The 25,899-nt window shown below is 42.4% G+C and overlaps 1 protein-coding gene across 2 annotated transcripts in view; it reads left to right on the plus strand.

Moving 5' to 3' along the window:
* The window catches only part of ARID5B (AT-rich interaction domain 5B), a 235,607-nt gene that overhangs the window by 47,072 nt on the left and 162,636 nt on the right, over positions 1–25,899 (plus strand). For both annotated transcript variants that reach the window (XM_044420400.1, XM_044420399.1), the window contains one exon: positions 12,519–12,744. In XM_044420400.1, coding sequence (XP_044276335.1) covers positions 12,519–12,744 — 226 coding nt within the window. The remainder of the gene's footprint in view (positions 1–12,518; positions 12,745–25,899) is intronic.

A 25,899-nucleotide genomic window follows, 5' to 3' on the forward strand; every position in this document is an offset into this window, starting at 1 on the left:
TACTGGATGAGGACAGTGATCCTTCCATAAACAAATAAATGTGGGTGCCACGGACTAGTTACCTTCTGAAATTCAGACCGGTGCAATGAGTCCTTGAAGGCGCAGGAGCTTGGAGGCATCCAGAGCATCAAGCTTCCCTGCATGCAAGCAGATTCCCATTCATTCCTTTGGAAAAATGCCCTCTGTGCACATGCAAAGTGTGCACATGCAAAAGGAACTGTATTGCACTTTGTCGAAGCCTGTGTATGTGCCCGAATGCTCTTTAGTCCCTGGGTTTGTAGCCCTCTTCCCTTGTAGCTCACCACTTAGCTCCACCAGTAACCAGTAATAAATGCCGTCCTGATACATTTGAGCAGAGGTGTAGAACTGGTGTGTGCTGGTCCACCCTGCATGATACCAGTGACGGTCACCATGCCGCTGACGTCTTTATGCCACAGCCCATGTTAGTCGTTCTCCACACTGCAGGCCAAGTCTCACACCCCAGATGAGCTCCAAGAGGTTTTGCCAGATGGACTGGGGCGCCCAATGGCCCTGGCTAGGTCTGTAAGTCCAGCAGATCCACACCCCTGTGTTAAAGCATTGCGCTGAGAGACAGAGGCGGTGTGCTCTGTTCTCGTTTCTGTACTGCTTTTAACTGAAGCTTTCTGGACAGTTTACATCAGTCCAGGCCATAAAAGCAAGACTGAGGAGAGACTGAGAGAACTGGGCATGTTCAGCCTTGAGAAGAGAAGACTGAGGGGGACATGATATTCCTCTAGTCTAGAAGTACCTCAAAGGCTGTCACGAGGAGGAAGGTCAAGATCTCTTCTTGCTAGTGCCAGAGTGTAGGACACGGAATAATCAATTCAAGTTGCGACAACCCAGATTCAGGCTGGACATCAGGAAAAGCTTCCTCACGGTCAGAGCAATATGACAGTGGGACCAGCTGCCTGGAGCGGTGGTGGGCTCTTCCGCACTGGAGACATTCAGAAAGAAACTGGGCAGCCATCTGAGTGGGATGGTGTAAATTGGCATCCTGCAACAGCAGGGGGTTGGACTCGATGGCCTTCATGGCCCCTTTTGACCCTACTTTTCTATGATTCTTTGAAGACAATAAAACACAATAAAAATAATTTAAAAAATAAACATTTAAAGTAGCTGGATTCTTTGCATTCAGCAAAGAATGATCCTGATGGGTAATCTTTTAATGCCATGACTCTTTCTCTTTGGTGCAGTGGGTTCTGTTGATCTTGGGCCATAACTTGGGGTCCGGCCAGGCATTCTTCTCCAACCTCCTTGCAAGGAGAGTGAGATGGATGTGATCGGTGCACTGCCAGGGTGTGATGGAGGTATTTTGCCCTGGAGAAGGGCCCCAAATCCTGCTGAGTTGCTTTTAGGCATGGCAGGCGGCTATGCTGCTTGCTTCAGTACTTGTATGTTCATTTCTAACTGCTCCTTTCCATCTCTGCTGCAGCGGACTGGCATGACCCTTCCTTTTCCCCTTCTAAACATGGCTCTTTCTCTTAGCATGTGTGAATAGCTGTAGGCAGAAAATCTTCCTTATTTCTAGTCAGGCAAACAGGTATGAAATGTGGGAGAACATGTCTATAATGCTCATGAATAAGTATTCCTCTCCTTCCCCCTCTGTATTTGAGCCTTTATAACCAGCAAATCAACATATTTTCAAAGATTTACCTAGTGCCATGAGAGTTAGAAGCTTGCTTTAAAAAACAGAACCTGAAGCTGAGATCCTGAGTATGTCGGATGTTGCCCTTGATAACTGTTAAGGCTGTAAGCTTAAATAGCAAACCCGCAGACACTGGAAATGTGCGCAGCCCTGGTTATAGGTTGGCCTTTTCACAGCATATTTAGAATGAGAGGAGAGCTGGAAATATTATAGGACCAGAGGGAAGCTGTATTTTTCATAACTGAAGATAATTAGCAAATTTTTAGCACCATAATCTTCAGTCTAAATAGGCAATTAGACAAAATAATTATTTGCCTACAAGATGTCTGTAATAACTTTAGTACCTGGAAAGCTTTAGCTGTTGCCAATTGTGAATGTTATTGCTTTTTGTATTCTAGTAAGATGGCTAATTTTAAAGAATTTAATTAATTCCCACAATTCTATGAATTGATTAAAGCTTACACAGCCTTCAAGGGAGCAGAGGGACATTGGGCTCTGCCTTATATTGAACTAGACAATTGGTCCCACTTGCCTGAGATTGTCAACACTGGCTAGCAACTGCTGTCCAGGATTTCAGGCACGAGTTTCTCCCACCCTTCATGGAGATGCCAGATCCTGAATTTGGGACCTTTTGCTCTCAGTGCTCTCCCACTGACCCATTTCCACTTCCTGCAGTCCTCACCAAATCCCCCCTGTTTGGTAGGCAAATGAGGAGCCAAGCGTCTTCTGTGAGGGCTGAAAGCTGGGCAGGTCCAACAGTCCCATACAATGGGCTGGATCCAGCCATAGTGGTGTCATCTGTCATGGGAGGCTCAAAGGACCTCAGTGGCTTGGTCTCGTAAAACAGCTGCAACCATTCTTGAATCCCAGTAGTGATGATCCATGAATTCGTAACCTCCAGATTGGGTGACAGTAATGCACCTTATGTGACCTGATGCACAGAAGGATGAACAAGTGTGTCCTGGAGCAAATCAAGCCAGAATGTCCCTGGAAGCTGAAACAATGGAACCGATGCTCTCATGGATATCTAAAGGAACGCCTGCGCCCATATATGCCCTCCCGCCCCTTGAGATCAGCTGCAGAGGCCCTTCTCCGGGAGCCCTCCGTGAATGATATTAGGAGGGTGAGTACCCGGAGGAGGGCCTTCTCTGCGGTGGCGCCCCACCTATGGAATGCGCTCCCCAGAGAGGTCTGCCTGGCGCCGTCGTTACTTGTTTTTCGGCGCCAGGCTAAGACCTTTTTATTTAAAACTTATTTTAATTGCTAAATTATTGAATTATTAGGATTTTAAAATTAGCCGAGACTGCACCAGGGGTTTTTAAATGTTTTTTTTTCTTTTAAATTGTCATATTACTATTATTTATGTATGTTTTTATGTATTCTTTGTGAGCTGCCCCGAGGCTTTGCTGTGATGGGGGCAGCATAGAAATGTTTTAAATAAATAAATAAATAAATACTTTGGGCACATCATGAGAAGGTAGGACTCTGCCAAGAAGACAATCATGCTTGGGAAATTCAAGGGCAGAAGAAAAGGGAGACCGGTTATGAGATGGATGGATTCCATAAAGGAAGCCACAGCCTTGACTTTCGAAGTGATGAGCAGAGCAGTCAAGGATAGGGCACTGGGCGACACTCCTTCATAGGGTCACCATAAGCTGGAGACAGCTTGATGGCACATAACAACACGGAGAAGCTCAGGACCAGGTGTTCTAACATGGCGGGAGGCCTTGTTGTACCAAACTGCAGTCTGATGATGCTTATTTGAAGACAGCCTTCTCAGTCTGGGAAGCCCATCATATGGCATTATCTCCCCAGTAAGATCAGGCAGCTTGTTTGCCCAGGTATTTTCCTGACTATTAATACTGCTGGTAGTTACCCTGATCATTGAGAATGAGACACTCCACTGTTTCATTGATTTATTTTCCAGCATGTTGCTATGAGTTTTTAATTGCTTGGAAGAACTGAGAAGCAGTTATGTAAAAACTCTAAAATAAAAATATCTATAGATTTGCAAGCAGAATTTCTTGCAGGGCGCATTCCCACTCATGGAATCGGCACGGTGATCTTCCCTGGTTTTCCCCACATCCTGTCTGCTCTGGAAGGTGGAAAGGATATTTTTCTCTCTCCCTTCATCTGGTACATAGGGGGGCACCCGGTCTTCCTTCCCTGCTGTTTTATCTTCAGAACAACCCTGCCAGACTGGGCCTAGAGAGGGTTTAGACCCCAAGCTTAGTTGCATCCTCATTACGCAAAGGCTTTTATGAGAACAGACACCTTTTTTGTTCGTGGGTTGAAAACTGAAAGAGTTGAGGGATTTCAGAAGGCAAGCAAGAATTTCAACCTGATTTTTTAAAAATTACAAGAGCAGCAACAGCTAAACTGCAACATTGCAATCTGGATTGCCCCCTTTGTGCTGAAAAGTGCAACACTTTCAAGATAAAACGCAGTCTTGTGACATTTGGTGTCCAGTCTTTTTTGTTTGCTTGTGACGTTGGGGATTCTAAAATTAACTTCTGACAAATAAAAACGCACTGCCATCCTTCTAGCAAAGTCAACCTTCACTTACTGATTGACGAGCGCATTTGACAAGCCACATTTCGGCAGACCTTATTCTGGCAGTGTGTTGCAACAGGGGCTTCTGGGTTCAGTTAGATTAGCACAGAGACGAATGTTGCAATGGCTGTTTTGTTTCTGTTTCCCTTGAGCAAAGCTTTCCAAAGATTTATACTGAAATTTCTCATAAAATGGGGGCTGAGCATGACAAATCTATATATATTTTTTAAATGACAGAATGGGCTGCAGATTTTGACATACTCATTTACTGTATCGGCCATGATAATGGTGGCTCACCTTAAGGCTTTGCGTATAGGAAGGAGTCAGAGAATGAAATAAATATGCAAAATGAGAGAATGCACAGGACTATGTATTCTACAGCTCTGCTCCATTGCATCCTCCCCCAAATAATAAGGCAAAGGGATACAGGATTTACACTGTTGGAATCCTAACCTTCATTTTATGTGATGATCTTAATGACTTGCTTTAATAGCAGGTTTCTAGTCCTCATGTCTGCAAATAAATACTTAGAAGTACGGAGCAATGCCTGGTGAAATTTTATTCAGCTGTTCCTCTGTATTCTGAAATTTCACCACAGACTAGGACACAGTAATGACTGTAATTATGAGTTAGTGGTACGTCACAAGAAAAAAATGGTTTGGGCGTCAGAATAGGGAACCAACATTGAGTTACACTTTGCCCAGTTCCTGGCTTTTTATTACATGCACATCGAGAATCATGGTTTAAAATGAACTCTAGGCAGTTAAGAGTTTGTTGCTTGTTGTTTGGTGATTGACTAGAGTTTAAAATTAGCCAACGTTCGTGGTTCAGTAGGAACAACAAGCCAGGTACTGAGTGAAGTTAAGCAGGAGTAGAGAGTGTGTGAACCCAAGGCTTTGGTTGAGATCCATGTCTGAATCTTCCCAACTCATGCAGTTCAATCAACTGCACATAATATTTCCCTCTGAATATTTCCTGATGATTGCAAAATTTAGCACAAAAGTTTCACAGAAGGGTCACCCGGAGTTCTCCTGTCCTCTTCTATAAAGACATTCTCAGTCCAGCCAATTTTCAGTGGAGCTGGTTCTAAACCAAGCCAGCATATCGCTTGAGGCAAACAAATTTAAGTTTCTGCCATGCTAGTTTGCTAGTGCTTTGAAATTGTCACTTATATAGAAACATCACACACTCATTTTCTTTCAGTAGGTCTTTTAACCTCCCTTTTTAGTGTCAAAGGGTGCTTCAAGGCAGCTTAAAATTGCATTAAAACAATAAAGCCAGCATAAAACAAATGGAAACTGGAGAGAGGAAAGCAGGCAGGGCTAATGATGACTGTCTGTTTTGCTACACCTGAAATTCTCCTTCACCTGCCCTCACAGGGCCATTGAACCGAGAATCCCTCGTGGGAAGTGTCCTGTTAGCATCTTAAATGTTAATATCGTTTATTAACATCTACTACTGTGGTGTCATGATTAGATGATTTGGCTTCTAGTCCCCACTTAACTGTGAAGCTCACAGGGTGACTCTGGGCCAGTTACTCATTCTCAGCCTAACCTACCTCAAAGGGTTCATGGGGGGATAAAGTGAAACTTATACAATGGTGTAAGGCACCTTGGTGGGATAGAAACGAAATATAATCATAATCATAATGTGATCTTTATTGTATTTTGATGTTTACTTGTAAAGTACCTTGGTCAGATTTCCATCTTGAAAGGCAGAATATACACAGTTGAAATAAATAATGCATACATTAACCATTTGTTAAAATAAAAATGAGATTTTTTAAAGTCTGTTTTTAAAAAAAATACTACAGTGGGATTTCACCAAGGATCTATGTTTTCTCATCCTTATAGGATGCAGCAGCATGATAGTGAACCATTCAAGTCTTGTAAAGAGGGCATTGTGTTGAAAACCTTACCCAACCTGGTACCTTCCAGATGTTTTGGGCTCCAACTCCCAGAAGCCCTAGTCAGCATGGCTAATAGTCAGGAATGCTGGGAGTTGTAGTCCAAAACAGGGTAACTGGTTGGGAAAGGCTTGCTCCAGCTTTCAGTTCAGTTCTGTTGTTTAAACAGCAGTATACCACAATATTTCTGCTTCTCTTTTGAAGAAATTGATACGTCTTCCAAATTTAGAAATATATAGCTAAAACAATAATGGGGTGGGGAGGAAATAAACTTGTTCGCCACCGTAGCCCCTAATTAAGTCTTGCAAGTTAGTTTGCCCATATTTTTTCTTTTTATCATCCCCTTTCTCCAAGAGAAGGTATGTATCAGACGATTCCTTTGTAAACATTGAGGGGTGAATTGGGATGATGGAAAGTGACTTGCCCGAAGCTACACATTCCCTTTCAAGTTGCTTTAGTAGCAACTTGAACTCAGCTCTTCCCAGCCAAAATATCTGGTTATAGCTCATTAGCTAGTAGACCAAAAAGTACCACCCGGCCTGCGCATCCATCCCTGTGCTGGTACTTTTGATCTACTGACAGAAATACACCTTTCCGAATTTCATGTTCTTCCCTCAGGCTTTTAATACAAATCAAGTTATTCTAGCTTCAGAAGTGGTACATCTCCTGTTATTATAAGCTGCTGTTTTAGATTCTGGTGTTCTAGATTGACTCTGATTTATTGCAATAGCATTTTTTAATTATCTCTTCTATTTGACCTTTGTGTATTATTTGGGGAACCATTTTGCTGAGAAGCCACATAAGAAAACTTTCCTGCCTAACCGCAGGTCTAGGGATGGGACAGTTTTACAGCAGGCAAAGGGCAGTTTATGATGTTGCCCTAACCTAAGAGGTAGAGCAGACAGTTTGTCAGCAGTGAGATAAAAGGGAACTCTGCACATGCCCTGGAGTGTGTTGCCATTACTTTGCATGTCCCAGTGCTGTGTTCGTCTACTGAAACTGAGTCTTAGACTGAATTCCTAAGCCTCAAATCTTGCCGTCAGATACCTGCATAGAGGGAGTCTTGAAAAAACGCAATTGCAGCTTTCCAGGCCTTCCATTGGTGCAGACAATGTTGAGATGGCTGCCACATTGTCCAGCGTGCCAGGTCTGATGAGACAATCCAGCCCAAGTTAAACACTCCCAAGCTTACGGGAAGCTAAAAATGTCCGCATAGGGGTATGTTAAACGCATGTTTAGATCCCTCCCATCTGAAAGTGCTTTGGTCGGATTGCACTATCAGTGCGCATGTACTAATATTATCATCATGGGATACTTTAGTGCTGAGAGCTTTTATTCTGGTCCTATGCACTGATGGAAATGGAGACAACCACCTGATAGTGTGGTGGATTTGCTGTAATAAACCACATTTTAGAGTTGTTGTCATTCTTTATTAATACCATCTGGCAGGCCTTTCAAGGTTCCTTATAAATGAAAAAATCCATTTATAAAACAAGTTAAAATCTACAATACAAACAATTGCATAGTACTCCACAGAGAACTGTAAGTGAAAAAGACAGGTCCTTGTTTTAAAGAGTTTATTCTGTGAATTCAGAAAGTGAGCTGAGATCACAAAAGGAAAGGAGGTTAAGGATGCATAGATGTAAATACAGTCTTTGTGCTCTTACGGAGCTTCTGATATTTCAAGCTTCCACACTTCATCAGATTTTTTTCAGTCTATCGTGAATATGTTATGAAATAAATTTGGCAGGGACTGTGAGCTGAGTGAGCATGGAGAAGGGAAATAGTTTCACAGAGGTACAAGTTTATAGTCTCTCTATGTACCTTGTATGTCTCAGAGTCTGAGTATAAAGGTTGTATTCTCAATAACAGGATTATTCATTGGTGATGTAATAATGATTGTACTTGCCTTTTGGTTATTAAAATGTTTGCTTTGCTTGCTTTGAATGCCAACCAAAGTTAGTCATAGCAATTCTTGGAAAGGATGTGCACAAACTGGTAATAGAAGTAATAATCATTTGGTCATAACAGCTACTTTGGAAAACAGCACTTCCAGCAAGGACACATCTGGTTGGGATCTTGGTGTTTCATGAAAAATAATTGTTTCTCAGAACTGTTGTATTCCTGAACATTTGGGGGAGGCATGGCTGTGCACGGACAATTGATGTTAAATATCCCCTTCCCCCCCAAATAAAATTATGTGTGTGTCTTATGGGAACTTGGGCCCATAGATTGGCTTCATTTATTACAGACAGAGTTAGTGTGTGCCATGCTAACTTGTGACAAAGTCTGCAGAGTGTGGAATGGATGAGGTTGTGTTTTCTTGTTATTCCCCCTTGATACATGTACACTGTTGTAGTGCTGGCTATTTGGTTAAATCATGCCTGGTCGATGGACTTGGTTAACTATTGATCAGATAATCGTCAGCTCTTTAAAGCAGTAATTTAAGAGAGCTATGAGAAAGGAAAGAAAGCATGCTGCTAATTCTCAAACATCAGGTAAGTTAATAATTAGCATTTGTATAGTGCTTTATGTGTGTTAGAAGCATTTTACTGTGGGTTGGATTCAGGTTTAGTCATACTTTGAGTAGGCCAATTTAAATAAATAGGATTCAAGTTAGTTTAACTTAAGCCTCGCTTACTTCAGTGCATCTGCTCTGAGTAAGACTAAATCCAGAACCAATCCATTGGGCATGACGGGCATATTTTACTTCTAGTTCTGGAGGCAGTATGCCATTAAACTGGTTGCCAGGGAATGTGAGTAGGGTGCTGTTGTGGACACATCCTGATGTGTAAACCTTCCACAAGCAGCTAGTGCGCTACGCTGTAAACAAAATGCTGGGCTAGATCAGAATTTGGTCTGATCCAGCACAGCTCTGCTTATTCTTACTAACATCAGTATAATGCAGAAGTGGGCAATCAGTGTCCCTTTGGAGGTTTTGGCCTACAGTGCCAATCATCCACAGTCAGCATAACCTGCTGTGAATGATAATGGGAGTTGCAGTCCAGCACAAGTAGCACATCCCTCTGTAATAGTGGGTAACCCTCCCCCAAGTTTTGTTGGTGGGCACTTGAGCAATCTTTCCTGCTTAAAGAATTATTTACTAGGATAAAATCCATAGATGGAGGTGTGCTGCCTTTGGATGATAGGTGTAATCGGCCAGCACACTTGGAGAGCACCAGATCATGGAAAGCTGGTTTGTGCATTCATTTCTGTGTTAAGATCCTCAAGAAATTATCCTCTTTGCCTTAATGGAGAGCGGGTTCGTACCCATGCATCTCTGTCACTTGATCAAGCGACAGTTTGTAGTTAGGATACTGTAGGTAGAACATAGGTACTGCCTCAGCTCACCTGAGAAGCACGAATCTCCATGGAGCTAGTTCTTCAGCATGAGAAATCTGGTGTTTGTTTGTGTATGTGTGAATCAGGCCTTTCTGTGCAATATATAATGCTGTGAAATATACTGTATAATTTTGGACCGATCCCATCTTTCAAGTGAACCTAGCATCGCAAGACTGGCGTGAGCACATCACCCTGTCTGTGCCACCCAGAGTTGCTCGGAAGGAGGGACAGCATAAAATTGTCGGGTGGGAATTTCACTGTATACGTTTTCTTGATCTGGAATGCAAGGCTGATTGATTGGAAGTTAAAAATCTGAACTAAATAATCTGAGGAATAACCCCATTAAAATTACGAATTCTACAGTGCCTCCAGTCACTGGGTTCCTTCAGCATCTTGAATGTCTGACTTAAAGTTAATTTCTTTTTTAAAAAAACCCTAGCAAAATTACAGAAGAAACGATCTTCATATATTCTCTGAAAAATAGTTCTGCTTATTTGTCATGTATGAGAAGAACTGATCATTTCCTGGAAGGGTACAGTTTTAGAAATGCTTATTTCGTATTTTCTGTGTCGTAACAGAGTTTGTTTTATTGATAAAAAGAAAAAGAGAAGTGCTTATTTTGCATGTATTCTCTGCAGGGTCAAATAATTTCATCAGCTTTTCTGCAGAATACATGTTTAAAAGCAGGAGTGGTGGTAGAAGAACTATTGTTAATTTCTGATCTTGAAAACATGTGCAGGAAATCTGAGAATGTGTCAGTTTTCATTTTGTAGGAAACTTAGAATTTCTGTAGTATTTCTTGTGGGATTACATCACAGTTTAATTTAATTTTTAGGATAAAACTTAAATTCAATATTTGTATATAAGCCAGGGATGGTATGTAAGCCATCGTAAACACAAGCACTTTCTGGTAAGTTCCAGGAATCCTGTATATACTTAGATCATTTATATGAGGAAGGACTAGCTGCAACCATTAGTCATCTGGCTATGATATTTTTACATTAGCAGGTTAATTGCATTTTTAAAAGTGCAGTTTCTCTCCACCCCCCTCCGTCTCCCCCAAACCTCTTTGGCAATGTGCTGAATATTTCTTTGCTCAATCCTGGTTTCTAATTTCTTTGAAGATATCAGCCCTGTTATTTCTGAGCAATTACTTAAATGACAGTAACACTAAAAAATCCAAGAACATGCAATGTGATGTCAGTATATCGTTTTATGATGGAAAGCAGAGCTACCTTCATGCGGGGCGGTGCGGGGGGGTGACGGATCTGTGCATCACTCGCAAAGAGGAGACAGATTAGCCAACTGGAATGTCCTGGTGTATATTCCTGGATGTAAATTTTGGAAAAACACTGTAATTTAGCTAAGAAATGCAGTTCATTGCACCACACTGTGGAAGGATGTGATCAGGGGACCTGGGTGCTTGGCTTGTTGATGGGCAATTTTGACAACTTTGATCCACGCTCTCCCTTCTTATTGCTCATGAAGCTGAATTTAGGCAGGATGCCCCTTCAGTTAGAGCACTATTCTCAGTAAAACAGGACTCACGGCCAGCCTCTGGATTATAGGACCCCCTCTCTGTCACTGTACCTATGATGTTCTGAGCTGTTTTGTTTGGCTTTATGTTTGGCTGCTGGCCTTCTCTTCCTTCTTCATAATCTTTCAGATACTCCTGAGCATTTCCAGGGTACCTTCATCTCTGTTGAGCCTTCTGCACTTCTGACTTGACCAGCACAGATCAGCCCAGGAGTGGTGGAAGTCCATCATTGTTCCCATTATGGCTTATTTTGGGCGGGGGGGGGGGGGGGGTTGAACCCATCCCCCAGTGTACCACAAGGGGTGGAAATGGCTCCCCTCCTCTGCAGATCCTCATAGATATGCACGGGAAAGGGGGGGTGTGTATGTGTGTGAAAATGTGTGCTAATGCTATGGGTTGTGGGTGGGTATATGATGTAGACGGGCTGTGCAAGAACCTGAAGCAAGAGGCGGTTTGCATCATCACTGAAGGCCCTCCATTGTACGGCTCCCTCTTCCTGCTGCACATCTCCACACCTGGACCCCTTACCTTCGTCACCACACCTGGCTGAGCTCCCACAGGAGCTCACAAGAGCACTCGTTTGGGCTGCACAGCTTTCAGGATGCTCTCTTGCAGATGTGGCAGGTGTTACTCTGGGAGAAGGATCGGCTAGACCTCTGGGGTCTTTGTGGTGGGTCCCCCTGGACGGGATGGCCAGGGAGCTGGCGCAGCATGCCATCCTTTGGCTGCGTGTGAGTCTGCATGATGATGGGGCGAGGGGGACTGTGCTCCCTTTGAGCTCCAGCTGTGTTCCCAGCGGGTGGGCAGCCTGCAGGAGATTTCCCAGGTGGCCGTTCAAGCCTTAGGCTGGAAGAAGTGTCCCCATTCCTATTAGAGATGGATGAAAGATCGAATTGAAGCATAAGCCATACAGTTTTGAGGAACGGTGTTGGGTCAGTGTAGTCCACCCTACACCGTCCAATAAACTCCATAAAACCTCTGTAGCCATTAGTTGTAACAGCTCGCGCTTCAATATATTGACACAAGACCTTCATAGTCATAGGCTGAGCGGCTGAGTATCAGATAAAGTTCATGACTGTTCCAGCCACTTAGAAATTTAAGATCAAATGGTCAGCATTTGACCTTGGTGAAAGGTGGGGCTCTGTCTGTTGGGTGGAATGGAGATCAGAAGAAAAATGCATTTCCGCAGAAGTGTGAAATCCATGGTCAGGTTGTGTGGATGTGTGTTATATGTATACGAAAGTGGTATGTGTGACTAGGAAGTGTACATGAATATTGAATGGGACAAGTGAATAAGCAAGGGAAAGATCAGTAGATTCAGAGGAGATAATGCATTGAAAAATGCACTCACTTCGCACTGATCTCCAGTTGGCTAAAAGAGTCCATTTTGGAATAACAGAAACCTAATGAATGGTTCGAACCAGATGGGCACTGCAAGATGGGTAGTAACTTTCTACCATGCTTCATGGAACGAGACGTGACTCTTGCTTTTCTCTTTTAATGGTCTCTCACAGGATGAAGTTATTGCTGCTTCAGAGAAGGTGACAGTGAAGCTTGAAGACTTGGCAAAATGGGCCCAGACAGACTTCTCAAAATGGAAACATGGCCTCCGGGGCGAAGCCATCAGACTCACAGAACTGGGAAAGAATGGGCAGAAAGAAGCACTGAGTAGATTCAGGCAGTCCACACACAACAGTGGGCTCAACTTTAAGGACATTTTGAAGGAAAAGGCCGACCTTGGTAAGTGCCACTTCTTGTTCTGACTGGCTTGACTGGAAAAAATTGGATGGTGAAGAAATAGGTGGCTGAGATTCCAGATTCTGCACTTGCATGCAACAATGGGTTTTCATCTTTGTTTTTCTCAGATACACATCCCTTCAGGGCTACCTGTCAGGCTGCCCTTGAAATTGGAAAGGGGTTCAAACTTTATTTGTACATTGGGAGGCGACTGTGCAAAAGTGAGGAAGTAAATTTACTGTACTGAGCATGCCCAGAACGGTGTCATCCTGTTAAACTGAAAACTTGAAACAAGGAGCCAAGCTGCTGAACTAGTCTGCTGCTTCAGTAGAACTCAGCTCACGATCTAGTTGAAGTGCCATGCTTACCTCCAGCAAGAAAATAAGGCACCCTTTGGTGTCCTGAATAACTGGGCAGTTCATAGAGTTTACGCTTTTCCCCATTATGGATGGTGAATGTGTGTTTTTATTGAGAACATCCATTTCAGAGTTGAATTGCTAGTTCATGTATCCGCCTACTGGACTTTCTGAGTTTCAGAGATGATTATTAAATAGCTCCAAGGTTTCACTGTAAATAGAAGTTTGAAAAAATTAAAGCAAATGCCCGTACTGTGCCAACTTTATCCTGGTGAGACAATTGACTCTGTCATGTGATAGATACAAGGTTAAGTTGTTCTTGGATATAAATAGATATGGCAGTGTTGACCAGAAATTGCTTTTTCCTGTATCAATCTAAAGCAGGCATTTGTTGAGTGTTATCTAGATGGGGTGCAGCCTCTGTGGGGATGTGTGATTTGTTATGGGCCACGACTTGTGAGCAGAGAGAGGGAAATGTATGCATGGACTTGCTTAGAATGCACTTATTACCTGTTCCAATATGGGATGTGTGAATTTTTAATTCCTGCAGGTTGGCATATTTAGGATGTTGAAGTCGGGCAAACAGTGCATGGCAAGGCAGACACATATTTTAAAATAGGGTTAAATAATGTAACACTGAAGTTGGCGCATCCCCTCTTGCACGTTTTGTGTTCTCTCTTTCCTCCATAATGTTAGAGTGGAAGAAGACATGTCTGGCTGAAATTCAGGGTGTGTCACCTCTAGCTAAAGGCAGGAACTGAGGGGGAACCAGCCAGGTGAGCGAGGAAGCATTGGTTGAGTATGGGTGAGAACAGGTTAGGTAGTACTCCATAACCCCCATATACGCGGAGAAAGTTTCCAGGTCAGGCTTGCTAACTAGTCTGCATAATGGAGGGACTCCACTGTTCTATTACATTTAAGCACACCATTCTCTTTTTGGTTTTGTCTTTCCCACCCACCCCATCCATCCAAAAAGAAGAAAACCTCATCAGGACATAAATCTCCAGGGGATCAAAGCAGCTTTATAGGGTATTAATGTTGAATATTATTTTTCTTTATGTAATTCGCAGTGTTACTAGGATAGTGTCTTCAGTGGCATTGGGAGTTTTCCATTTCACAGTGAATGTCCTCACATCTGTTATGCATGTTAGAAAATGTCATGTTTTAAGGGACATTTCTTTTGTAAATTTATGGCACCCTGGCTTTGTTTTCCACCAATAAACAAACTTCTAATGAAGCAATAAAACAAAGCTAACCATCCAGTGCTGTCTATCCTGCAGCAAAAATGTAAAAATGTTTAAAGATCACAAGCCTTGTTTTTCAAAAAAACCCTTCTATATCGTGGGCAAATCTAATAGGAGCATGAAGAGCTTTGGCTGTTGGGCAGTACAGAAATATAAGGCATACATAAACAGATTGTATAATGGAATATGAATTCATAGAGCACATTGGTGGTACTGTGAGAGAATCCAAAAAATTGACTCCAGTACCCAAAGAGCTGAGCCTTTGAAATATGTATTGTTGTATGGCTGATTGGATTGTCAATAGCTGGGTCCATATGAAGCCCAAAGGCACAAGTGGACATTCAGTTAATTAAACACACAGATTTAGGTAATGAGCACATTTTGTGAAAGGAAAAGGAAGCTTGTTACACTTAAGAAAAGTAATGGGTATTTGCCATGAAAACTACTGGAATGAAACGTAAAAGGAATTGACTGTATTTTGCTTTTCCCATCAATAAATAACCCAAAGGAATTGATTCTTTGTTAAGATTTAGCTTTGTCTAGCAGAGCCATGAAAACAATTCACAGGTCCCATCAGATTGTATGAATTGGGATGAGGCTTTAATGAAAACTAATTGCAAGCATGACTTAATTTCAGTGAGTATAGTTTTAGTTCATGCTCGGGAATGCAAAACATGACTTTTAATAACCCAAATAACCTGCACTTGATTCGTTTTAAAGAACAAGTTTCTAGCTCTTGTGATTCTGCAAACACCCATGGGATGCTCAGAAGCAGGGCATGATGACAATTAGCATTCCCCCGTTGTTTATTCTCGCCATCAGTTAATCAGAGGCATATTTCTTTACACTGGGAATCTTCTAGTGTTCATTACTAGTATGCCATTGCAATGCTACCCCCATTAAATTATCCAGTTCCTTTCACCTCCGGATAGGTGGAGGGGCATCTAATCTGTTTTTATTTTATTTTTTATTTTATACCTTTTTATTCCCCCACTGTCTCCAAAGAAGCTTTGCGTTGTAGAAGGTAGCAGATATTCTGGGACAGCCTTTTCTAATCCGATAAGGAAATGCTTTGGAGCGGAATTTCCCACCAGCAACTTGGATTCCAAGCATGCTAAACACTACAATTATTTGGGCATCCCCAGGTCATTGTTATCCCTTTTTGTGGCTTCTCGCAGAGTCTTGGCTAATTTTATGTCCAGGTATCACAGTACCTAGCATATTTTTGCAGCCTGGCATATTCAAAGGGGCTTGAGGTAGCTAAGAGGTGAAAGAGGAGCAAGGTTTCTTTTCGGGTGACTTTTGGAGGGAACCCCACAGCAGTGGCTCCCAACCATAATCTCAAAATGCCCTCTGAAGGCAGCACTGGTTTAACACGTCCCAAAGGTGATGATGGACAACCTTTGTCCATCTGGAGCAAAACCCAGCCTTTTTAGTCAAGTTCTTGAGATTGGACAGAGGGCAAGCTGAGTCTTAAGAGCTGTGGGACCTCACAGAATTCCTCCTGTGCCATCTTCTCTTAACATTTGTGCTGCTGCCCTGCTGCATTTGCAGTGTTTTGACTTTTCAGGTAAGAGGTACCAGGCTTTGAGCAGCTTCTGGTTAGTCGAGCTTGGTTTGGTTGGTCAAGCTTTGTCAAGATCCACCTCTCTGATGAAGCCAGAAGTTGACCCTAGTTTCTTCCTAGAGGAGCTATTTTTTGAAGGCGGTCTGCCTTTGTCTAGTCTTAGGAAGAGGAATTGAGAGAGGATCAAACAGTTTCTTAAAGCCACATGAGCAAATGACCACACTATGGGCTGAAAACTGTGGAATGTGGAAAGCTACTGTGTACCAAGCTAGACTTCCATCCTCTCTGTCCCAAGGTTGTTTCTTCTGACTAGCAGTGCCTCTCCAGGGTCTTACGCAGGAGTCTTTCCCATCCTCTGTTCCTTTTAACTCTAGTTAACAGGGAGCAAATGTGATTATAAACCAGTTTTCCCATGACCCCCAAACTCAAGCAATCCATCCATCCACCCATCCATTACGGTCATTGACCAGCACAATGACCTCCAAACTCTTCTTTCTGGGTTAAAACCCACAGAGACACTATCAAAGTCGAAATGAACTTGGGTCTTCGAATTCGTTGGCTTGGTTCAAACAGTTATCAGGCTGTTTGGTTCCTCTTTTTGGACAAGTGGCAAGTATTCCCTTTCACTGTACATCTCTGATACCATGTGATTCTGTAAGTTGCCTGCACATGGATGGCTCCATATAAATAAATACTTTAGATACATAAATTATGCATCCAGCTGTATGCACTTGTTTGGTCTTGGGTTTCTTTGTACATTATTCCTCTCTTTTTTGGGGAGAGGAAGAACGGTACAATTTGGTTCATGGAAGTCCTAACACCAGATGTTATGTGTGAGTAACATACACACAGGTAGGTAGGAGAGGGTAAGCAGGTGAGCTCCTGTTATTCCATCATAAGCACAAGTCAGAGCCAGGTCTTTGCTAATATTTTGCCCTGAGATATTCAAGAAACCATCTTCTGTTACAAGCTGGTAATTTCAAGGAGGTGTCATGTAATATATCGCCATTCTCTAAAAGAATTTTAAAAGAGGGTGTTACATGGGGCATCTTTCACATTTTTACACTGACATTGGTTGGTACGTTTGGATAATTTCTGTTGAACAAATGTACAGTGTATACATCTCCTATCCATACTCTTTTAACTTCTTTTTTTGGAGGGGTGGGAATAATTGAACTGAAAATGATAGTTTTTGTACAATATTTTTTCCTGTAGAATTTCTGATGTTCTTGTGGCTTTTAATATTCCTATAGAAGGCAGTAGAATAATATATCCCTAATAAAAACATGTTTTAAAAAATTACCTTAAGGCCACAGTCCTAATATTACTTCAGACTATGCTTCAGTGATTTCATTGGAGTGTGTTCAGAATGGGAAATATTGAAAGGGTATTATTCTGTCTGAAAATGAATAGGTTCTTCAGATAAGTTTGCAAACCTCTTTAAATCTCCATTGCATCGCTTTTTCTCATCCCAATTAAATACTGTGTGATTCTCTGTTCAAGAATAAATCTTGCACTCCATGGTTGTTAAAATTCAAAACCATACTAGCAACCTTCTCAGAAGTTGAGAACCTTCTCAGCCTACTCAGAAGTAAGTCCAATTTGGGTTTACTGGGACTTACTCCCAGCTAAGTAGATACAGCATAGCAGTGTTCATGTTGCATCCTTTCGGTCTTTTGATACATCCTTTTGTATATGAAAATACAACCATGACATTAATTACTATTCCCAGTTATATGGGAAACCATCAGGATGTTAGATCAATGATGTGTATGTGCTGTGATTCTGCAGGAGTGCAGAGAAAATATTGAATGTGATACTTGCCTGGACACAGAATTCAGTTGCTTTAAAATGCCACCTTTCATTTAAAAAACAAGTTTCTAGTCCTCCTGGTCATGAAGATACAGAAAAGGGTTGTTTCCTGCTGAATGAGCCAGTGTGGTGGATACAGCATTGAATTAGGGATTTGGGAGATCTGAGTCCACTGGGCCAGTCACTGACTCTCAGCCTAACCTACCTTACAGGGTTGTTGTGGGGATAAAATAGTGTTATGTAAGCTACTGTGGGTTATTCACAAGAGGGAAAAAGGGATAGAAATGCAGTGTAGTAATAATAATAATGAGCCTTCTTCTCCCTCTCTGTCTCTCTGCTTGTCAGTCCCCAGAATTATCAGATCTGTGTGGTTGTTGCACCTACAACGTTTTTTGTATCATGTTTCCTACTGTGTATGATAGGTGTTTCCCATTCCATCTAGGTTTGTGGCTCTACTCCTTTCGCTTCGAATAAATCTGTTGCACTCACACTAGTGTCAGAGATGAGCGAGGTGTGACAAAGGGGCATGGTGTGAGAAGAAACACAGCAAGGTGTTGGAGAGCAAGAGGGGTGAAGGAGGTGCCAGCCTCCCAGCAAAACCCGTTGTCAGGACTTGCCAGCTGGAAAGCTCCTAATAAGAAGATACTGTGCAGTTCATTCATCTTTAGTTTCTGCAGATTTTCTGCAGTCAGAGAAAAGATGGAGGAAGCACCCTAAGAGCAGGGGAGAAAGAGGGTTTTGGGGGTACTTGGGAACCTATGGGGTTGCTTAAAAGAAAACCTGCAAAACCTCACACATCAGCTAGAAGGTCCAGCCCAACCTTCCCCAACTTGGGTTGCTCTAGATATTGTGGACTACAATGCCCATAATGCCTATGCTGACTGTGGTAGATGTGAGCTGTAGGCCAAGCATCTGGAGGAAGGCACACTGGGAAAAGCTGGTCTCATCTAACCCAGTCTCTCTAACATCTCTTAAGTGAGATAGACCTGTGGATGCTCGCGGCCTGGAATTCTCAGGCCTTTATTTCAGAGGAACCCCATCCAAGGCCAAGACACTACTCTTCCGTAAGAGGGTCGTGGATTACATTCATCATTTTGTTTATATACTTGTTTCTTTTAGATGTGTATCACAATAACAGAAGAGCAACAATGCCATATAGATAAAAATAGAATTGGTGTGGAATGTATTATTCATAATGAGCATGAGAACCTGTTTTTCCAGAAGAATTGGTCTGATTAAATCATTCAGTGTAGGGCCTCTAGTTATTTTGTTTTGGGTTTGTTTAAGGGAAAAAAAAACATCAACATTTTTGAACTGCTTTTTTAGGAAAATGGACTTGTATACCCATATTTGGTAAACCAGAAGAAAATAGCTGAATGTAGGGCTGTTTTACAGATTTTTAGCAACTATGCAGTGTAAACAAGTCCATTAAACATAGGAAAATTGTATTTAAAAAAACAAGTATTCCTTGGTCTACCCAGTTAGAGAAGAAAAAAAATCAAATTATTTTATGTAACACTGCTTCTTACAGAGTTCCTTTAAGTGAAGTATGAAAGCTGTAGTGTAAGCTTTATTGACCTATAAATATGTCATTATAGTTGGACTACATTTATATGCTCTGGATTGGTGTTTAAGCCAAGAAAATATGTCTCTACAGGTTGGATTTTTTTTATTGAAACCCTTTGAGGCATACAACAGAATTAGAATAAGGTTATTAAAACAGGATTTTCATTTTTTGTAGCGGGCTGGTTGTCCATTACATTGCCACAAACTGTCTGAGGAGAGGCAGTTACAAATGGCTTCATCTCCAAATGTGTCTTTAGAAAAAGAAGAAAAAGATAGAGGGATCAGAGCTGAGGCTGAAGGAAAAGGTGTAGGGAAGGGAATGACTTAATTTAGAGTTTGGGAGTCCCATTGATTGGGGTGCTGGAGTATGGTGCTTGTTCTCCTGCCTATACAGGTTCATCAAATAAATCAATTGCAAATAGTCTGCTTGTGCTTTCAGACGTTAACCCTTTATGACTGCAGCTCAATGGCTGAGGATACGTCCGGGAAGTGGCTTTTTCTGCTTTACCTTTAAACCAGAGGGCAGGAAGCCTTCTGTGAAAAACAGTTACTTCTGTGGCCTGGAACATTCTTGGGTTTGCTCATTCCAGTTCACTCCCTGACTTCTCTCTTTGGGCAGGCCCTTGCTTGCTTTTACCAGGATGTAGGGTTTGTGCTGGCCTTCCGAATCTGGACTGGAAACCATGGTTTGGGATGTGCTTCCAACTCAACCCTAGTTTGCTGATTTGGATGCAGTGTGAAGCTTTGCCGTGCTTAATTGAAGACACTGAGGGGGAGGGAATCCCTAAGACTGGTGCTCAGATCCAGCGATCAAACGATGGTTTGGCCGTTACGTTTGAACCCGCCCTGTGTATGACTGACAGTATTACGTGGGTCCATTGCAACGCGTTAACAACCTCTGTGTGGCCATGCCTTAAACATTGCACAGTAAAAGGTTAGACCTGGGTTGGCCATCATCTGAAGGGAGCCAGAAGTTGCCTTCCCTAGCATTAGGATTTAGTTCTTTACCTGTTCAGTGCTAACTCTTCACACATACAAACCTAGGCTTGTAAATAGCCATTCAACAGGTTGTCTGTGGCAAAGTTGACCAGACTAGGAAGTTTTTGTAAATTAAGAGGTTTTGGCTCAGTTTCTGTCCATCCGTCCATCTGCCTCACCTGTCCATTGGCTCAGTTTATGTCTGTCCATCCACCCACCCACCCATCTTTCTGTCCTTCCTTCCTCAGTGTACCACACGAGCTTATCTCAGGAGTATATGTGTGAGCAACTTACTAATCTCTTTGGTTGGTTATTAACTTCTTTGGCCGGGCCTAATAGTGAGGCAGAGTTGCATAAGCACATGAAATGCTTATGCTCTGTGGCACCATTAGGCTCTCTGAACATATCATGTAACTTGATCCCTTTATCCTTGATCTCTCTTTGCAACGATAAGATGGTCGAAAGTGAGAACAAGCCATACTCGTTCTATAAAAAAGATTCCTGACAATGCAAACCTCTGTCAGAAATGATACCAGACAAACTGTGTCTGACAATCTTTGGGAATCAAACACTGCCTTAATGTGTAGATTGTTTCCTTAATTGCAAAAGTAAAGGGTGGGGGTTGAATCAATCCATCATTGGTACACTTACCTGGAAAAGTTTTTGGTGCTGGTAGCAACTGACTCCCCTGCATTGGATAGCAGGTTTAAATTGGGTTTCCAAACAGCAAATGACTTGGATGGTTTAGTTAAATGAGAAAAGCTACTTTACTAACTCCTGGCCATATTGGCAGACAAAGAATGATGATCCATAAGAAGAGCTCGTGCCCAGAAAAGTAGCCTTGAACCTACTGTGTTAGGCTTATGCCTACAAAAACCTTAAGCCACAAGACTTCAATTGTTTTTAGGCACTTCAGCATATTTTGCTGGGTTTTGTTCTTGCATTTGAGATAACATACTTGTTTAATTGCTTAATTGGTTAAAAGTGAAGGTGTTAAATTGAACTAATAGTTGGCTGTTCCATAGCTTAATGAGCCAGCTGCCCTTATTTTTGCAGTTTGAAATGGGCGTCTTTAGCTGGTTTTGATGTTGTAGGTAAATTATATTTGTTTTTCTTTATTGCATGTTTATTCCACCTGATCTGTCCTATAAGGAGCTGTCAGCTGTGGGACTTGATTTTCACAACAAACCTCTGTCATTTCTTCATTTTAGACGTGATAGACATTTAGATATTCATGTATCATCTAAAATATTTCATGTCCCTAATTCACAGTTAGTTAATTGGCCTCTTTTTTTGAGAGAGAGCAACAAATCAATGTTCCACTTTCAGACTTTGCTTTAATCATGGTGTCTGGGCTGCACCTCATTTTCAGTTTTCTGGGTGATAAGGAACATCCTAACCATTTGGATATCCCTGTAAGACCCTGAGGCCCTAACAAAATCTACACAGGAAGGTAAAAATTACATTTGCAATGATTTTAGTGGGAACAATGTTGCAAACCTTATCATTGCCATCAATCTCACAAATGATCTTATTCTACCACAGTTTTCTTCTTTCTTTTCCAGAGAAGAATGATAAGGGAAATCAATGTTTCATTGACAAGTCACATTTGGGCATCATGCAATAAGGTTCGGAGGATTATGGGCATCCTATGTAGCTTTGGAGTGGGGGGAAGGAAGCTAAAGCACTACCAAGATGCTTCATGTCTTGGCCAGTCTAGTCTCCTCCCTTCCTCAAAGCCCCGCAAAGACCACCCAAAGCCCTTCTCTGAGGTCAACACAGTTCTTTTCATAATGGCTGTCAGGGAGTGTACCTCCTCAGCCACAAGTTCAGAGCTGTTTTCCAACCTCCGAGCAGCTGGGAATCCGAACAGTCCTCCAGATGCTCTGCGGTGGTCATCTGATTGCACTCTCCGCCATTTTGCACATGAGTGAACATTTACTTAAATTTATATCTCGCTGTTCTTTCAGTATAGAACTCAAGGGCAGTGTTGAACAGAGATTTATATTTTAGAAATTTATACGCCATTGTTCAACAAGTTTCCAGGGTGACATATAGAATACTAAAGTGAGAACAAAAGCCATACAACACCACCATTTAAAAGAATAGCATAAGAGCATTTTGCAGAATTAAACCCATGAGAGCAGCATAAATCCAAAGAGAATTTACAAGCCTAGGAAAGTGAACATGTCTCCACCTGGCATGGGAATGACCCTGGCAGGTACAAGCTGAGCCTGCTTGGGGAGAGCATCCCCTAGTGAAGGTACTGTCCCTGCGTAGGCACTTTCTCCTGTGGATACCCATTGTGCTTCAAATGTTCAGGGGCTATTTATTTATTTTTTATTCATGTTGCGATTTATATCCTGCCTTTTTCCTACAAAGGGCTCAAGGCAGCTTACATTATTCTCCTCCTCCCTGTGAGGGAGGTTGGGCTGAGAGTCTGTGACTGGCCCAAAGGCACCCAGTTGGCTCCGTGGCTGAGCGGGGACTAGAACCCGGATCACCCGAGTCCCGGTCCCACGCTCTTCACCACCTCACCACACCGGCTATGTGACAGAACAGTGTCTAGCCCAAACTCAGCGGTCTTGAGACAGGGTTTGTGCATTGATGCAAGCCCAGCAATCTCGAAACGCTTCATCTTGTTTCGATGCTTTCATGTCCCAATGTTTCAGTAATAGAGCTAGCTTTTCTCTGCATGTGTTTGTCTCCAGTTCGGTGTTGGAAGCCCCAATATTTGTATTTTTGGTTGGTGTCTTTAGGACTCAGGCCATCTCTTTCTTTTCTCTTTTATCACATTCCTTGTTCAATCTAAATTTGTGGTTAACTCAATACATTGATCTTCTGCTCAGCTGAATGTTTCCCATGGTGTCTAGTTCTTTCTTTGAATAGTTCACTGGTGAGTCATCTGAGTTAAAAAACCCTTTTTTTCCCCTCTGCTTTTTAAAAGAAGTCTCATCAAAGTCCACCTCATTCTTGCTAGATGTGCTAATTTCTCATCTGCTGGTATTGCAGTAAGGCATGTACAAGAACGTGCCCCAAAATAATTGCTACTGATGTTTCTCAAACTTTGGGCTGATCTGGAAGCCCATGAGGTGTCGTGGCTGGCACATTGGACTAGGACTCCGGGGTTCTGGGTTCTCCTCCTCACTCAGCCAAGAAGTTTGTGGTGTGACTTTGGACCAGTCACTGCCTCACAGGCTAACCTACCTCGCAGGAGAGGGGGATCACGGGATCCTTGTAGGAGGAATCAAGCAGGATATCAATATTATATTGATATAATATCAATTATATTAGACAAGATTATATATAATATAGTGTAATAAGAAGAGCCCGTGTGGTGTAGTGGCTAAGAGTGCAGGACTGAGACTCATTTTCTAGCCGTGGAGCCAACTGGGTGACTTTGGGCCAGTCACAGACTCTCAGTCCAACCTACCTCACAGGGTTGTTCTGGGGATAACAGAGGAGGAGCAGGTGGAGGAGAATCATGTAAGCTGCTTTGAGTACTTTAAAATACAAAGGCAAGATATAAATCCAATCAATCGATCACTATAATTATCATAATCCCCACCTTTTTGGGGGGTAATCTTGTGTTGAGCTTCTATAGCCTTGAGTCTGTGTTATAAATAGAGATCCCTTCCACTAGAAAAATTTCAAAAGCATGTTTTGTGCAAGGACTAAAACATTTCTTCTTTGTTGGGTGCTCAGTGGCTAGAATTAAAACCACATGATATAACTTTAATTTAATACAATTATTTGTTCAGTCTCTCTCTCTGTGTTACCTTATTTTTAACTGTTGTTACAAAAGCTAGGGAGAGGATAGAAATTGAACTAAATAGATAATATTCCTTGCAACAGTGTAAAGTTTGATGGGAGACGTGCACATGGAATTAACATGGTATGCCTCCATCTGTGAGCAGCTGAGCCCTTGATATGTATCCCATTTAATATGTGTTACCCTCTTTCCTGGTGTGCACTCCCAGCTCAACTTCACTGCATCCTTTGTCCCAAATCTTGAGCAAAATCTTAAGCTTCGAGTGCAGCAACGTGTCTGCGTTTTGTGAGGTGAACTAGTGGACATTCTCTAGCATGGAAGTAACGGTAGTTTTCAGTAGAGGTATCTGAAATCACAAAATGTGGAAGCCATGGCTTGATGTGGGAGGACAAGCCTGCTTGCAGAAAGTCCCAAGCTTGGTCCCAAAGCAACTCAGGTGGCAGGGCTGAGAAAGGCCTTTGCCTTTGACTTGCGCAAGCCCCTGTCCAGATGGGCCATCACCTGACAGCATAAAGTGGGCTTCCTTTCCCCTTATGACACATCATGCACCCAGTGACAGAGAAAGCTCATTGTGGCTTGCTGAATATCTGGCTCTGTCATCTTGAGAGCTATCTGAGAAGTTTCTTATCATCCAAGCATGAGCGACGTCTGTCTTCTTAGGATGTTCCCATAAGAACTGCGAGATTAGTCAAAGTGCTTGCTGCTTACTGCCTTCTCTGAAGCCGCCGTAAGACCAGCACCCAGTGCCTCTCTCGTGCCTCTTTTTCTTTCCTTGGTGTTTCGCTTAATGTTCTTTCTGGTCCCAGTTTGTGTCCGGCAATCCCTTTTCCTCCTTAAGCCCCTCCAGTCCACAGCTGTAACGTGAACCAAGGCAATTGAAAGGGTTCACCCGTGCTTATTTTTACTACATGCTCTTTGAATCCCTTTGGACTCTTCAGCTGCCCGGTGAGAATCTGGATGATTCAAGTATTTTTTCCCCTTTTCTCCAGGGATGCAATATTTCATTAGTTTTGACACTCACGGCAGTGACAGTTTATTTAAACCTGCTGAAAATCCTGCCCTTGACTGGCTTTAGATGGCCTCTTTATTTTACTGGCTTGGCTGGAGCTTCTTTTCAATTTGTGGTCTAACCTTATGGAGAGAGAGAAAGTTCAGTTTACCACATTTTGTTCATCAAGCATAGTACATCCGATGGATACCACCACTATTTAATTGGCTTTTTTGATATCTTTCCAAGTTATCCCTGTCTTTTAAAGGACATTAGATAAGGAACAAAATGTTGAATTTTGTTTGCATCATAAATTATCTTGATATACAGACCATCCCATTCCAAAGGTTTGGAGTGGGGACAGAAGTAGAGAACCTGCTGTCAAGCTGAACAAAGCCCATCATGTTACTATAAAGTGTTCCCCACACTCTGACCCATAGCCAGCAACCATGAGTTGGGATAGATTTGCAGGGTGTCATACGTCAACGCAGGACAATGACCCCTCAGTGCAAACTGTATTATATGCTTTAATGTAAAGCAATTAAAATGAGTAACAGAGCGATCCTGTCCCCTAGACAGTGTCTGTGGAACCCATAGAACTGTTCAGATTCTCAGCTCCAAGGCTGGAAAATCCCACTGACCCTGGAGATGGGGATCTGCCCTTGACTCCCCTCCCCTGCAGCTGGGATGGAAATAATCCCACATAGGGAGGGAGGGAGGGAGCTGATCAATGGGGCAGGGGAGAGGGTGGCTATGGATTCACTGGACCCTTTAGTCCTTCCTCTCCTGTCCTCGCCTCAGCAAGGTAAGATAACCTCTGAGACTAGTCTGAGTTAGGATGAACGGAGGACTCTTCAAATCATAGCCCGCCATTT

The sequence above is a fragment of the Varanus komodoensis genome, unplaced genomic scaffold, assembly GCF_004798865.1.
Source record: "Varanus komodoensis strain SLA01 unplaced genomic scaffold, ASM479886v1 scaffold11, whole genome shotgun sequence".
Classification (NCBI taxonomy): domain Eukaryota; kingdom Metazoa; phylum Chordata; class Lepidosauria; order Squamata; family Varanidae; genus Varanus; species Varanus komodoensis.